The sequence below is a fragment of the Peromyscus leucopus genome, chromosome 13, assembly GCF_004664715.2.
Source record: "Peromyscus leucopus breed LL Stock chromosome 13, UCI_PerLeu_2.1, whole genome shotgun sequence".
Lineage (NCBI taxonomy): Eukaryota > Metazoa > Chordata > Mammalia > Rodentia > Cricetidae > Peromyscus > Peromyscus leucopus.
The window spans coordinates 51,651,551-51,668,161 of NC_051074.1; the positions used below are offsets into that span (position 1 = coordinate 51,651,551).

General features: G+C 42.7%; 1 protein-coding gene across 8 annotated transcripts in view; it reads left to right on the forward strand.

Annotated features, from left to right (window-relative positions):
- Raph1 (Ras association (RalGDS/AF-6) and pleckstrin homology domains 1) overlaps positions 1–16,611 on the forward strand; it is an 85,398-nt gene that overhangs the window by 23,146 nt on the left and 45,641 nt on the right. For all 8 annotated transcript variants that reach the window (XM_028856383.2, XM_037210352.1, XM_028856384.2 and 5 more), the window contains exons 2-4: positions 3,587–3,706; positions 9,835–9,940; positions 11,428–11,936. In XM_028856383.2, coding sequence (XP_028712216.1) covers positions 3,587–3,706; positions 9,835–9,940; positions 11,428–11,936 — 735 coding nt within the window. The remainder of the gene's footprint in view (positions 1–3,586; positions 3,707–9,834; positions 9,941–11,427; positions 11,937–16,611) is intronic.

Sequence of the window (16,611 nt, forward strand, 5' to 3'; positions counted from 1 at the left end):
TGAGTGCTTTCTGAGATTTTTAATGTGGTTCTAAATACAGAATACATAATTTTGTAAAAAGCATTTTTAATTAAAGGGACAAAAAAAAAAATCCTCTGTAATGAGTAAGGTACCCTGACTGTGTGTATCATGAGTTTTTCTCATGACTTCATAAGCTTATGACTTGTGTAAGTTGAGATTCCTCCTAGATCTTCAATTTCCTTAGATATAATTATCTCTGCCTAGTGTTTAGAATACCTTTCCAGTGATCTTTCCCTTCTTATGCAGTCACTCTGTCCTCTGAATAAAAACCAGCTCTGTCCCTTTCCCCCCATCTCTACCACATTAAGGCTGCAGTTGCTTCAGGGAGTTGTGGACGTGGACGACGAAAAGAGTGGCATACGAGCTTGGCTTCCCAGGCCTGTAAGACAAGACCTTGCCTTAGTCCTCTTGTGAGTTCTCTCTGCTCTGTTGTATTTGAGTCAGCCCCGAGACAGTCTCATCCACCCTCCCTCTCTCCCTCCCCTTGCTCACTCCCCCCTCACTTCTGTACAGCTTATCCTACCGAGAATATACTTAACCAGATTCCTAAGCCTCAAGAAGCCCACCCTTCTGCATAATTACAGTTCCCTCCTCTCTCAAAGAAGAAATTGACTAATAAATGAGATTCTCCTAAACAGAAAGTTCATAGGAGAAATGGGCATGAATAATTAGTTTCATGGAAAATTTAACAGGAATAATATTGTTTCATATTAAAGCATACCTAATGGATAGTTACATTGGGTACAGTTGAGTTTGCTATATATACTACAATCTTTGACCTTTAACAATGGAGCACAATTATTTACTGCCTAGCATATAAAAATGGTAGATTACCAGTCTTCTTCTCTTTGTTTCTTTAAGCCTTGATGGGACTGGCAAGATGATTCAGCAGGGAAGGGTGCTTGCCCCTAAGCTGGACAACCTGAGTTTGATCTCTGGGACCCCCATGCTGGGAAGACAGAAACGATTCCCACAAGTTATCTTCTGACTTTACATTCCTCACGCCAGTAGACTAGGGATCCACTAGGAAATGGATCTTAGCTGACCTCATGTCACTGTGCTTTCCTTAGCATAGTGCCCGGCATAGGAGAGCTAGCTACCCAGTAAGTGTTATTGAACAAATGAATAAAAATACGTGGTATTTAAATTATTTTACCCTTCTAGCCAGGTAGTGGTGGCGCACGCCTTTAATCCCAGCACTCAGGAGGCAGAGCCAGGTGGATCTCTGTGAGTTTGAGGCCAGCCTGGTCTACAGAGCGAGATCCAGGACAGGTACCAAAACTACACAGAGAAACCCTGTCTCGAAAAACCAAAAAAAGAAAAAGAAAAGAAATTTTTTACCCTCCTCAAACTTATCTATATACATAGTGGCCAGTAACAGCAACTCTAGAATAGTCAGTTCAGAAACCACTAATATAGTAAATAAGTCATACAATTTTTTACGCTGTTATTTACTGTTATTAAGCTTGGGGGAAGTTACTTAATTTTTCTTAGCCCGATTTTCTTCATTTGCAGTTAAATAGTTTTAAATAATTGGTATAATGTTAGCTGGGAATGTAGTTCAGCTGATACAGTGCTTGCCTAGTATGCATGAAGTCCTGGGTCCATCCCCGGGACCCCATAAATTCTAGTGTGCACACCTGGAAGTCCCCAAACTCAGGAGGTGGAGACAAGAGGATCAGAAGTTAACTATTTATCCCATGTGTATGTACCAAGCATACGCTTGTGGACTGTGTATATGCAGTGCGTGTGGAAACCAGAAGAGGGCATCAGATTCCTTAGAACTGGAGTTACAAACAGCTGTGAGCAGCTGGATCTGGAATCTGGGTCTTCACTCCTACAGAGTTAAGAACCTACCTGCTTCTGAAGGACTAGTACTCAGGGTTTGTTTTGGTCCTTTATTATTTGTGTAATAATATTTATCTTACGGGCTTTGGTCCTAAGTTCTTAGGGACCTTTTAAAAAGTGTGCGTGTGTGTGTGTGTGTGTGTGTGTGTGTGTGTGTGTGTGTATGTGTGTGTGTGTGTGGGCGCATTTAAATACTCATTTATTTAAGCAGATACTTAATGACACATCTGTGACCCAAGTGCCAGCCACTCAAAGTATGTAGATGCAGGAAGGAAATGGACCCTTACTCTTAGGGATCTTTCCTTCCAGTGGAGAAGAGAAAGGATAAATGTGACTGTGGCTAAAAGTGCTATGAAGACACCACCAGAAAACCCACAGAATCAGTCAACTAACCTGAGCTTATAGGGCTTCACAGAGACTGAACCAACAACCAGAGAGCCTGCATGGGACTGACCTAGGCCCTCTGTATATATGAGACAGTTGTGTGGCTTGGTCTTGTGGAGTTCCTAACAGTGGGAACGGGCTGTCTATGATTGTTGTGCCAGCTTTGGGGACCCTTATCCTCATAGTGAGTTGCCTCGTCCAGCCTTCAACTAGATATGCCGTGTTTGGTTGATATCCATGGGAGGCCTGCCTTTCTCTGAATAGAAATGGAGGAGGCGTGGGTGGGGGCGTGGCGGAGGGGACGCCATGAGAGAGGAGCTGGGAGGAGAGGAAAGAGGGGGAACAGTGGTCGGGTTGTCAAAAATAAGTGAAGAGAGAAAGAAAGGTGACAAGCCGGGTGTGGTGGCGCACACCTTTAATCCTAGCACCAGAAAGCGGAGGCAGGTGGATCTCTGTGAGTTCAAGGCCAGCCTGGGCTACAGAGAATTCTAGGACAGCCGGCACTACATAGGAAAACTCTGCCCTCCCCCTCAAATAAACAGTCCTATGAAGAAAACGGAAAGCACACAGGGGACAGAATGTGACAAGGATGGGATGCTCACTTAGGCCGAGACCTGAATGAAGCCAGGGCACAAACCTGCGCGGATCTGGAGGAGAGAGCCCGGTGGGAGAGTTGACTTAGAAAGGCTGGAGCTTGGAGCAGGTCCGTACGTTCCACAAGCAAGAGAGTTGAGTCTGGAAAACTGGAGGGGTGTGGTAGCAGGAGGAGATGGTGAGGGCGGTCCCCGAAGGCAGGGTTTTGCAGAGCTTCCTTGACCTGCCGGTGACTTTGGACTTTATTATATCTTCAGGAACTCTACGTGTTGGTACATGATTTGAAGTACAGTATGTTCAGGGTTTCAGAACATAGTCGTCCTCATGTCACAGATTGGGAATTTAAGTGAAATCTTAACATAGTCTACAAAATGTCTAGCCTCATATTTGTGGAACTGTGTTGAAGTCTTTGAAACTGTATTTGGAGTATTACAGAGCCAGTCAGCAGAGAGCCTGGCACGCTCTGCTGGTTGAAAGGACTACTCTGTATATTTTGGAAATCGCTGTTTGTGACTCTAGTCCTACTTGATAGTGTCCCTTTCTCAGGGGACTGACCTCCCGTGCTCGTCCGGTCCTTGAAGAACTGAGGCTTCTTACTCTGCTTGTCGCCATTGTCTTCATTAATCGTTCCTGTTTCCTAAGATCTGATTCCAGAGAGTCGCGTCATGTGTCAGGCCTTGTACTGAATCATTAAGTTGACTTTGTACCTGCTCGCTCAACACACGTACCTGCATTTCAGATGGAGCAGTTGTCGGATGAAGAGCTTGACCATGGTGCTGAGGAAGACAGCGACAAGGAAGACCAGGACCTGGATAAGATGTTTGGAGCCTGGCTCGGCGAACTGGACAAACTCACTCAGGTTAGACGGGTTACCTGAAAAGCTGGCTGCAGGTTGAAGCTCTCACCGCATGGTTAAAGTTTGACGTACACACAAAGGTGTGGGTGCAGGCTAAATTTTAAAGTACTGCTAAAAGAGAAGAAAACCATGAACAGGTAGAGGGATAGAAACTTTACAGTGCAAGGCAGTATCTTCTGTGGTTATTATTTGTGTATGCTTACGTGGACGTGTGTGTGTGTGTGTGTGTGTGTGTGTGTCTGTGTGTGTCTGTGTGTGTCTGTGTGTGTCTGTGTATGTGTGTGTGTGATACGTGTGTTCATCTGTGTGGACATGGCCATGCAGGTAGAGACCAGAGGATATCCTCAGGGTTTCTTCCTCGGAAGGCCACAACTTCTTTGAAACATAGGGTCCTTTCGCTCCTCTTCTTCCCCCTAAGCACCCCTCTTTTAGTGAAGCAGAGTTGGAGATTTTATTAAAGATAAGTTTAATACAGGTTTAAGCACCAGGACTAGATGTGGGCAAAGGCGCTCAGAAGAAGGTAGGGAAGCATGGGTATGGTTTCCGTAAGAGGAAGTCACCAGATGAAATAGGTCTTTCATTGGCTTTCATGATGCTTACCGATTGGGCCAGACCTGGGGGCTCTTCCTGTATCTGCCTCCCCAGGCTAGGATGACAAGAGCCCACCATCTAGACGTGGGTTGAGGAGGCAGATGCATGTCCGCGTGCTTGCAAGTGCTTTACCAGCCCAGCTGTCTCCCTAGCCCCTTTCTGTGCTTATTCTAAGGTTAAAAAACAAAACAGTTCTTTAACAGGGTTATGTTAATACGAAAGGTGATTTAATATCTTCCATAAATTTGAGATTGTAAGCTAAAACAATTTTAAAGTCCAAAGCTTAAAAATCTAAATTTTGACAAATTTTGCTCTATAACAAATTTAAATACACTTTATGGCATATATTGTTTGTATTTTCTGTCTCATATTTTCAAAATACTAACAAAAGTTCATTCCAGGCTACATTTGAAATGGTTCTAAAGTTTTTTGGTTTGGTTTGGTTTTTGCTTTGTTTTATTGGATTGTGGATTTCTTGTTGCTGACAGTGTGGTGAGTGGTTGGTTGGTTAGTTTTTGAGATGGGGTCTCATGTAGCTCAGGGTGGTCTTGGACTTGACATATTGATGTTATATGTCAAGGTCCAGGATGACCTTGAACTGCCAGTCTTGTGTCTGCTGCCCGAATGTTGAGATTATAGGCCTGGGACATCATGGTGTGCATGTGTTCATTTGTTTTGGATCATAGGTCTTAATTTTTTAATTTTTATCATTACGTTGTATGTGTGTATGTGGGGGCAGGGGGGGGGACCAGTGCATGCATGCCTCAGTTTGCATGTGGAGGTCAGGGTACAACTTTGTGGAGTCTGCTACCTTTGTATGGATTCCTGGGGTTGAGTTTAGGGGCCAGGTTCTCATGGCAAGCATTTTACTTGCTAAGCCGTTATCCCCTATGCCAGGACACTTTGGAATAAAAAGATGCAGTTTTTATTTCCCTGGTTAATATACTGTATGTAATAATGTATAAATATGGTTATATTTATTAAAACTAATTTCATAATACTGAGAACATTATAATTTATTTATGTTTAAATAATTTCTTTGGGAATGCATAACTATGAGATTCCATAGCTAATGGAAAAATAAGATGAATGTGTAAAATGAATGCTTACCTCTTAGCTGTGGGTCAGTTTGAAAGGCACATACATTTGTAGCGTTAGTCCGTTACTACTAGGTTTGGAGGAAAATGTTCTCAGCTCTGCTAGGATTTTGTGTGAATATTTCCCTTCTTCTCTGTCTTACTCTATTGCTATAAAGAGACACTATGACCAAGGCAACTTATAAAAGAAAGCATTCAGTTTGGGGCTTGCTCACAGTTTCAGAGAGTGAGTCCACATTCAGCATGGCAGGAGACAGGCAGGCATAGTGCCAGAGCAGTGGCTGAGTCTTAACAGCTAATCCACAAGCAGGAAGCAAAAAGAGAGAGGGAGACCTAAAAGCCCACCCCTCAGTGACACACCTCCTCCTACAAGGTCACGCCTCCTAATCCTTCCTATCCAGTCCACCAACTGGGAACTGAGCCGATGGGGGCCGTTCTCATTCAAAACTCTACAAGCTTTGTAGTCAGAAAAGGTAACATTTTTGTCGAAATGTCTTTTGGTGTCTGTAGATACCAAACCATTTCTGTTTAATTTTCTACTCTGCGAGTGCAGGGGCAGGCGTGTGGGGGTGGGGGGTGGGGTTACACATGTATATGGAGTCCAGAGGTTGACATCTGGCGGATGAGACACCATTCTCTAAAAGAACAGAATGAATGCATATATATTAAGGGGAGGGGTATCAGAGTGGCTTACAGACTGTGAACCAGCCAGCAGTGACTGCCTCCTGGTGGGAAGGCCAAGAATTCAGCAGTTGTGCCCAGCTGCTTGGGTTTTATTTGGTTCCAGAAGTAGCCAAATTGACAACCAAGATTAGCTGTCATATCTGGTCTCTTCTCTATCTTTTTATTGCGTATTCATGCTGTATGTGGAGGGAGGGAGTCATGCATGCCGTGGAGTCGGTGGAGGTCAGAGGAGAACTCGAGGGAGTTGTGGTTCTCTCCTTCTACCACGCGGGTCTCAGGGATTGAACTTAGATTGGAAGGTGAGGCAGCAAGGGCCTTCTTAACCTTCTCAGTTATCTCTCTGGCACTCCGCCTTATTCTCTGAAACAGTCTCCTGCTGAACCTGAAGCTCCAGTTGTCTAGACTGGCTGACCAGTAAGCCCCCGGGATCTTCATCTCTCTGCCACCCCCTTGCCAAGATGACAGGCCCACACCACTCAGGCACACATGCCCGTCCCTTACAGGGGTCCCGGGATCTATACTCAGGTCCTCGTGCATAAGCTACAAGCTCTTAACTGAGCCATTTTCTCAGTTCCTAAGTCTTCATTTTTACAGAAAGCAGTTTTGTCATAAAGACGATGACTAGTATTCAGTTCTGTGCTGGTATGGTGTTCTCAATAATAAATGTTCCCTATAGGATTAGGGTTTAACTACTTGGTCCGTAGTCAGTAGCTCTGTTGGATAGGTTATTGGATTGGTGGGTGGGGCAGCCTTGCTGAAGGAAATAGGACACTGGGGCACAGCTTGAGAGTTTAAAGCCTGACACTTATGATAGTTTGAATGTAATTGGCCCCCATAACCTCATAGGACCATAGGGAGTGGCACTACTATGGATGTGGCCTTGTTGGAGGGAGTGTGAGGACGGGCTTTGAGGTTTCCTATGCTCAGGATACTGCCCAGTGAGTCAGTTGACTTCCTGTTGCCTGCAAGATGTAGAACTCTTAGCTACTCCTCCAGCACCATGTCTACCTGCATGCTGCCATGCTTCCTGCCATGATGATAATGGACTGAACCTCAGAAACTGGAAGTCACCCCAATTAAATGTTTTCCTTTGTAAGAGTTGCTGTGGTCATGGTGTCTCTTCACAGCAGTAGACGCCCTAAGATGCACCTCTTCTAGTTTACTCTCTTTGCTTGTGTTTGTGGTAGAAGACGTGATCTCTTGACTTCCTGCTCTTACCAACCCTCTTCTCTGCCATGATGGACCAACTCTTATCCTTCTGGAACCCTAAACCCGAATAAACGCTTTTCTATGAGTTGCTTCTGTTGTGACATTTTTCACAGCAATAGAAAATTAAAGCAGTTGGGAAGAAATAGAAATGATAGTGTATAAAGGAAATTGTCCAAGGGCCAGCAGGTATGTTGGTTAGGGTGTCTGTGACCAGGTGGTTGTGTATTTCAGTAGGAGCCCAAAAGAGAAAATGGCAAGTAGGAATGAGCCAAGCTGCCTCCGTGAAGTAGGAACTCCAGTCAGGTGGCATTTCTCACTTGGTGCTATAGTCTCGCATGTATTTTTCGCTTGCCTACCTTTTCATCATAGAAATCTGTCATTAGAGAGACACATTAAAACCATTGCATATTGCATTTGTTTTTATACATATTTTAAGAAATAGTTGACTTACTAAGATTCAGATTTATGTCATTACTTAGCTCACTACAGGGTTACCTGTGCATGTATTCAGTGTTAATGGTTAATCAAACTTAAGATTTAAGGAGTTGATGATTCTTCTAAAAAATTTGTATGTTGTCCATTTTTCTGGGAGAGGATCTGTAGGTTTTTGTAAATTCTTAGCAACCTCCCCAAGAGTTAAAAATTGCCATATTACCAATTTCTTGAGCTGAGAAGTGTTTCTCCATATTTCCTTTGTTGCCTCAGCACCATGGACAGGTAATTAAAATACATGTTCATTTATTTGAACTGGAAAGAGGTTGACTTTTCATAGGTCTTCAGTGACAGTCAAGTTATTTTATAGAAAATATTTTCCCTTCAGCTCTATTGAAAGGAGTAATTAAAATTGCTTCTGAAGAATTAAGTTTGAGGCTAACGGAGAATTTCATAGCTGTCTTTTGAAATAAAACACTGAGTTGTGGATCACGTTTATTTGATAGATAGCTTCAAAAACAGGACGAAGAACTGGAGAGATGGCTCAGTGGTTAAAAACACTGGCTGTTCTTGCAGAGGACACAGGTTTGGTTCTCAGCACCCAAGTGGCAGCTTGTAACTGTCTGTAACTCCAGTTCTAGGGGATCCAACTCCCTCTTCTAGCCTCCACGGGTACTGCATGCACACATGATACACTTACATTCAGTCAAAATACTCACATACATAAAATAAAAGTAAATTTTTCAAAACATAATGGAGATTGGGAGTGTAGCTTAATTGGTAGCACGCTTCTCTAGCAACACAGAGACCAGGTCCCATTCTTAGGACCACATAACACACATAGCATATTGGTAGCATATAACTATAACCACAGCACTCTAGAGGTCATCTTCTGCTACATACAATGAGTTTTAGGCCAGTCTGAGCTATAGGAGAATCTATCTTAAAAACAAAACAAAACAAAACAAACAAACAAACAAAACCCCAAACAACAGAAAAAAATAAATGGGCCCTATTTGTATGAATTATCAAAATCTTGAGATATGTAAATAATAAAGATAGAATTCTAATATAACTTATGTTTCTATAAATAGAATACATGAAGTTCCTTATTTAGTTGAATTCCTTTTCCTTCTCTTTTTGTTGTTGTGGTTGTAATTTTCTGTTTAGACACCTCTTCCTTATTGTAGAAGGCTACAGGTGAAGAGTATCATTGTAAGAAGGGGATAAGGGCTAGACGTATAATCCAGTTGTAGATTTGAGTGTCTGCTACACACAAGGTCTTAGGTTCAGTCCCCAGCACCACAAAAGGGAGTGAATGAATGAAATTCAAGATTGTACTTTGCATTTAGTCATGGATGATACATGGATTAGGCTATGCTAGATCAAAAACACAACTCTTTGAGGAAAGAGATAGCAAAACTCCCTTCATGGTTCTTTACCATGTCCATATTCATATACTTGGATTATTTCACAGTGAGCTTATGTAGAATCATGTCACTGACTAAACCGTATATTTGAAAAGATGTTTACCCTGAACTGTGACAACTCTGAGTCTCGGGTATCTTAAAAGTATGTGTATATTTAGAAATGAGAGCTAGCTAATGAAAACCAGTTATGTTTTTCCTTGGGACTATCTTTTAGAAGAAACTTTAGCTTTGTTAATGTGTGTGCTGGATAGTTTTATGTCACCTTGACACATGCTAAAGTCTTCTGAGAGGAGGGAACCTCAATTAAGAAAATGGTTTCATAAGTTGAGGCTGCAAGCAAACCTGGAGGGCATTTTCTTACTTAGTGATCAATAGGGGAGGGTCCAGCCCATTGTGGGTGGAGCCATCCCTGGGCTGGTGGTCCTGGGTTCTATAAGAAAGCAGGCTGAGCAAGCCATGAAGAACAAGCCAGTAAGCAGCACCCATCCATGGCATCTGTCTGCATCAGCTCCTGCTCCAGGTTCCTGCTCTGTTGAGTTCCTTTCCTGACTTCTTCAGTGACAAACAGTGATATGGAAATAATTATAGTGTTTTATTGCTTCAGTAGAAACCCTAACTGAGACACTCATCTTTGTGTGTAATGGAAACCCACATTAATATTACTTGTTAAACTTTCTTTTTTTTAAAGAGTTTGGATTCTGACAAGCCCAAAGAACCAGTGAAAAGATCTCCTCTTCGCCAGGAAACGAATATGGCCAACTTTTCTTACCGTTTCTCCATATACAACTTGAATGGTAAGATCTGATTAAGTCAAGTCTAAAATAATATACTGAGTTCTATAACAGAGGAATAATAGAAATGCAATTCTAAATGTAAAACAGTATAAAAATTATATACATAACTTGACTGAGTTTTGTTTCTCCTTTTTTTTAAAATTGTGTGTGTGTGTGTGTGTGTGTGTGTGTGTGTGTGTGTAGGTGTAGGTATGCACATGAATGCAGGTACCTGCAGAAGCCAGAAGTGTAAGATCCTCTTAGAGCTGGAGTTGCAGGTGGTTGTGAACCATCTGATGTGGGCGATAGGAATTAGCCTCAGGTCGTCTGGAAGAAGAGTCCATGTTCTCAGGCACTGGGCCGTTTCTCCATTCTCAGTTCTGTCTTTCTTGATTTGTGCATATTAATTCAAGGTAATCAGAAGAGTTCAGAAGAAAAGGCAGCTAGAACATAACAAATGGTTTTCTTGTCGTGTATTTAATACTTGATACTGTGTGTGAAGAAATGAGAAAGCCCACAGCAATCTGACTGCATTGTTTTCTGGCTGGATTAAAGCCCCAAGAAAACTATTCTTGGTGATTTTAAATCAGCCCATGTGACCTTTATTTAATGTACCTAGCCACGTCTTAGTGTTTGGAATAAATGTTGTAAATGTTTTAGACTTTTTCCTCTTTATGCTCTTCTCTTGGTAGTACTGTATCGACCTGGACACTGACTAAATCTTGTAAATGTTTTAGACTTTTTTCTCTCTATGCTCTTCTCTTGGTAGTACTGTATCGACCTGGACACTGACCATGTTAAGTTGTTTTAGTTAGGGTTTGCGTCACTGCAGTGAAACACCATGACCAAAGGCAAGTTGGGGAGCAAAGGATTTATTTGCCTTACACTTCCACACTGTCGTCCATTATTGAAGGAAGTCAGGACAGGAACTCAAACAGGGCAGGAACCTGGAGGCAGGAGCTGATGCAGACAGATGCCATGGAGGGAGCTGCTTACTGGCTTGCTCCCCATGACTTGCTCAGCTTGCTCTCTTACAGAACCCAGGACCACCAGCCCAGAGATGGCTCCACCCACAATGGGCTGGGCCCTCCCCCATCAATCACTAATTAAGAAAAATGCCCTGAAGCCAGCTCTCATGGAGGCATTTTCTCAGTTGGAGGTCCCCTCCTGTCAGATACCTCACTTGTATCAAGTTGATGTAAAGCTGGCCAGCATAACTGCAGAGTTACTGGGAGATTTGGTTAAAACCACGGAACAGTACAAGGTGTTTTCAGTATTTTGTCTTTGAGCTTAAAACCTAATTTTCATTACCAGAGATCTTAAGAGATGGACTATTTTCTCCTAAAAGTTCTCTTAGAATATAAAACAAAACCTATTAAGTATCTTATTTGATTGGTTTTAGGCCCAGTGAAATGTATTCTTTTGCTTTTTTCCTTCTGCCTGTGGCTGATGTATGGTAGAATGTATAGATTTTGATTGTGTCCTGGAAACTCATGTCTTCTTTGCAGAAGCTCTGAATCAGGGAGAGACTGTGGATCTGGATGCCCTGATGGCCGACCTCTGCTCCATAGAGCAGGAGCTGAGCAGTATTGGCTCTGGAAGCAGTAAGCGCCAAGTCACAGAACCAAAGGGCACTCAGAAGCCACCTGCCGGCCGACATCCATCGAAACATGGCACCCTCAGAGCCTTACCATCTTCCTCCGCTAGAACAGCTAACCCTTCCCATGCCAACTACTCCCTGGATGACATCACCGCGCAGCTAGAACAGGCTTCCTTGAGCATGGATGAGGCCGCTCAGCAGTCCGTGGTAGAAGAGTCTAAGCCTGTAGTGACGAATCAGCACCGAAGGACTGCGTCGGCCGGCACCGTGAGCGATGCCGACGTCCGCTCTATCAGTAACTCCTCCCGTTCCAGCATCACTTCCGCAGCGTCTAGCATGGATTCTTTGGATATCGACAAAGTGATGCGTCCTCAGGAGCTGGATTTGACAACGCATCAGGGCCAGCCGATTACTGAGGTAAGTAGATGGAAAGGTTTCCTCTCTTAGTTTGGCCTCAAAATACAGAGAAATGATTGTTTTTGTTTTTTAGTCTTTTTTAAACTGACTTTCTTCTTTATCATTTAAAGTTTATCAAAAGTACTTCTCAGCTGAATAAGGCCACAGGAGAAATACACACCAGTCAGGGTAGTGTCACGAAGATGAGCTAGAAGAGGGTTGGAGTCTTCTTTCTGTCTTTTGACCTGTTAGAACCCTTCAATTAATATTTCACGTGATTAAAAAATTGAATTATGATTTACAAAGCCATGAATACTTAATAAGCTGGTAATCGTTTTTAACATGATTAAAGACCGTACGGCCACGTAAATCGTCATTGTAGTCTTTGGAGAGTCTCCTGTTTGGAGTTTGCTCCATTCTGTTATCAGAAGGGCTGGTTAGTGTGGTAGAAAGAAAAGCTGGACATGAAGAACCTTTTTGTCACTTGATACCATGGAACTCAGGTGAGTTTAGTTTCTCGGAAGAAAACTTTCATTCCTGTTACCTGGTCTGCCTTCCTCTCTTCCTCATAGGGTGATTCAGAGACTCAGAGTGATGTGGGTGATGTAAGATGACGTTTCCCTGGGTGTTTTAGCGTAAGAGTAGGAGATGGAGTTGTGATAATAGAGTTAACAAAAAGAAAGATTTCTCTCTTGATTCCTTTGCATCTAGAAGATAGCAGTTTTGTTGTATGATGGCAACAAGGAAAAAAAAATGAATGGAGCAGAACAGAGTCAGCCTTTCCAATGAGCTTGTGTTTATATATTCTCTTACAAAGCAAAAGGATGTGTGCGTTATCGGCACTAGTATGGAACGCCGTCAAACACTCTTGAAAGAATTACAGAGAAACTGGACATTTACTCTCTGGCATCGTTAGACTCTCCCCTACCCACCTGATTTAATTCTTCAGATTAATTTAAATGAATCAGCAACTCTTGGTACTTTACCCAAATGCTTAGCTTTGATTTAGGTACTGTGGAGCGCAAAAAGCATTAATCATCGTGGTTTAGAGACAAATGAGTTATTGCAAAGAAAGGAAGCAAGTCATATGAACCTAAAGAATAAACTCTGATTTATCTAAAATGGGTCTTGTCTGCATTCTGTAAAGAATTTGAAAACCAGTTTCTACTTTATGAAGAAACCCAATAGACTTTATGACCTAAGAATTCTAGCTAGCACCAGCTTCTCATTTCATGCCTGTCAGGTTTCCTGCTGAGATTGAAGTGAGCAGTGTTTTATTAGAGATGTGTTTTTACCTTCTTTGTCTTGTATGTTAATACCTCCCTTCTGCTCTGTTTTTTTGAGTTAGATCAAAATTCGTGAGAACAGATCTGAACTAATTACTAAGGATATTCTCTGTGGCTGTGGCTGTTGACTGCCTGTCCTGTCCATATGTCTTTCTGTCTGCAAAATACCACTCACCGAAGCTCAAACAATGTAAAAGAATATAAAGTGAAAAGACCCGTCTCTCAGGAAACATATCACATGCTTCTGGTGATACCCATGGACAAAGATAACAGTATTTGGTGGTGCAGTATTTAATATAATATTTTTAATGAGGTTTGGTAGGGGGAAATGGTCTAAAGTCTTATCTGGCCTCCTCTTTTAGTTTGTCCAGAGTGATTTTAAAAAAAATGGCTTAATAACTTGCTTCAGTATCCTTTTTTCTTGATAATACTGTGTTCTGATTCAAATGAACAAACTGAGATGAGCTCATTAGATCCAAAACCCATGTATCAAATCATCTTAAAATCAAATACAATTTTAAAACTTACAGTTAGCTTTCACACATGAAATTTAATAGTTCTGTCAGGCTTGTGAAATATTTTCTGCCATGCACATGTCACATTCTGCTCCCAGAAATAAGCACTTTCTAATCTTTGAGCTAGTTCTTATACCATTTATCTCCATATCATTAAATCCACACTTACATCACTGTATCACTTTTTTTTTTCTCCCTGCTTCGTATATCCTGTACTGATTTTGGAAAGTGAGACTCGGTCTTGTCTTTGGACGGCACCTTTCTCTTCTCTGCTCCTGTTCCATCCTTTCTAGCTCTCCCTTCTTCTTCCCGTCTCATGTTTAGTTACTGCTGTTTATTTCCTTTCTTTTTTGTGGTCTTAGCGCTCAAACCCAGGGCCTTCCTTGTGCTAGGCAAGCACACACTCCACCACTGAGCTAACCCGCCAGCCCCCAGTGCACTCGGTGCTTTTATTCTAGCGACCGTCCACTTGAATTTGCTGCACAGCTGCATATTCTTTACTTTCTTTTAAGGGATAGCAGTTTGCTTTTAAAACACAAACAAAAGCACTTCATTTCCTCTATGTTTATCATTGTTTCTGCTCTAATTTACCACGGTTGATTGAGTCTTGGTTAGCTTGAACAGAGTTCATTTCTATTCATTTCTTCCCTCTTCAAATTCTTTTTCCTCCTAGTCTCTTATTTAGGATTATTTGTGTCTTTTCTCTCAGACCACTAACCTTCTGCAGAGAAGATTCTGCCAGTTTCTGGCACGAAGGGCATGTGCCTGGCAGCCAGCATTTCAGCAGCCCAAGCAAAGGTTTGGATGTGGGACTGTTTCTCAATGTGAACTTCACCTGATCCTTTAGATTTCTCAACACAAATATAACCGACACTTTGGGCTACATGGATTTTAGTTATGAGAGGCTGCCCTGGACATTGTAGGGTGTCTAGAAGCACCCACCCCTAACCTCTATTCGGTAGGTGCCATTAGGTAGACATGTTTACATATCCATGAAAGATAAATTCACTCTCATTTGAGAATTTTCTCTCTAGGTAGAAAATTAAAGCAAGTCAGAACCCTCTTTTCAGGAAAAATGACCTTGTTTTTTTCTTGGAAACACACTGACTTAAGATTAATTGTAGATGGCTAGTACAGGAGGATAACTGTGAGTTCTGCAGCCTGGCTGTAGAGTGGGATACTGTTTCAAACAAAGCAGAGTGAAAGATTGGTTATAGACTCTCTCTAGGTAGGGCCAGAGATCTAGCCCAGTGGTAGATACACTGCTTAGCTGGCACACACAAGGCTCTGCGTTCAGTCTGCAGCACCAGAAAGAAAATGCTTGTCAGAAGAGTCGCCAGGTATTATTGTTTACTTTAAATATGCCCCGGAGTAGTAAGTGCATACAGAACAGGAAGAGTGCCTTGAAGACCATGGTAAGGCCTAGACCCTGACTTCCTCCTGTGGTATAACTTGTGTAAGTAAGAGCAGGTCTCCGAGGGGCCTTAGCACTTACATTCATTCCTATAAGATATGACCGGTTCCTGTGGAGTGTGGCGTTTTCCCAAGTCCTGCTCATTTCTGTTCTTGCCAGTGTGGTCTCTCTCCCGTACAGCCAGCTGGCAGTTAGTAGGCCCAGAAAGGTCCTTGTGGGCAGCACGGACTCCCTCTGAAGATGACATGCCAGAGGTGGCAGCGCTGAGTGAACTCATCTCCAGCAGTGGCCCAGTCTGTTGGGTCCTGTGAGTGACTATCAATCTGAACATGCGTCCATTGCCGATGGGCAGGTGAGGAAGGAACTCTAGGGATTTCCTGCTTTCTCAAATACAGTGTCTGTCTGTGGCCCACGGTCACGACTGCTGCCTCCGTGACAAAGCTGGGTGCTGGTCTGCTTTGCTCCGGGGCTGGCTCTGCGTTCACCGTGTGTTGGGCCTTTCGCGTAGGTCAACCTCGGCCGTGTGCTTTGTACCTGCCAGAAGTGGTCCTTGCCTGCGTGTACGTTTGTCATTTTGAAAGCGCTTGGTTTAGCGGGATTTGGAAAGAGAGGAAGTTCCTCATTAGCCCTCTTCCTCCCCGCAGCCTCTTGACTTCTGGAGTGCCCCACAGACTAACTGTTTTCATCACCTCCTTCTACACTGACAACTCCAATTGTAAACTTCTTTAAACAATTTGTATACAAAACAATCATGATTTCCCTCCCCCAGTTCCTCCCAGATCCTCCTTACCTCCTTACCCACCCAACTCAGTGTTCTCTCTCTCTCTCTCTCTCTCTCTCTCTCTCTCTCTCTCTCTCTCTCACTCTGTCTCTCTCTCAAATAAAAATAAAACAATAAAAACCAAGAAATAGACACACACCAAAAAAACTCTCAAAAACAAAAACAAAATCAAAAAAGAATAGAGACAAAAGATCGAATAAAGAGCAGAAAATGCCCAAAGAGAAAGCCAGAAATGAAATTACGAAGAAAGTCTACAGAAATACATTGAGTTCATTTGACGGTGCCTGCCCTGAGGTGTGATTCACATACCCTGTGAGACTCTCATGGAGAAAACTGGTTTTTCTTAGCCACAGAGTATTCATTGCAGACAGCTTCTCTAGGGATGGGGCCCCGCGTCCACTTCCCCCCCTTAGTGCTGGGACCCCACCAGGATTAAACCTGTGCGTGCCTTGTTCATGCTGCCGTGGTCTCTGTGAGTCCAGATGTTCATCCTGCTGTGTCTGGAATGTTACCTTTTCACTCATTTGATGTGTGTTTTTCCCTAAACTACTTGAGTTGGCTGCATTTGTCATGACCCTTTTCTGTTTGTCAAGTCTGCTACTGTCTCTATTTCCTGAGAACTATATTGACCACATAGAACTGATAGACCTTATTGATCTGGTAACTGAAACGGTGCTAAGAACATGTTTAATAGATAATA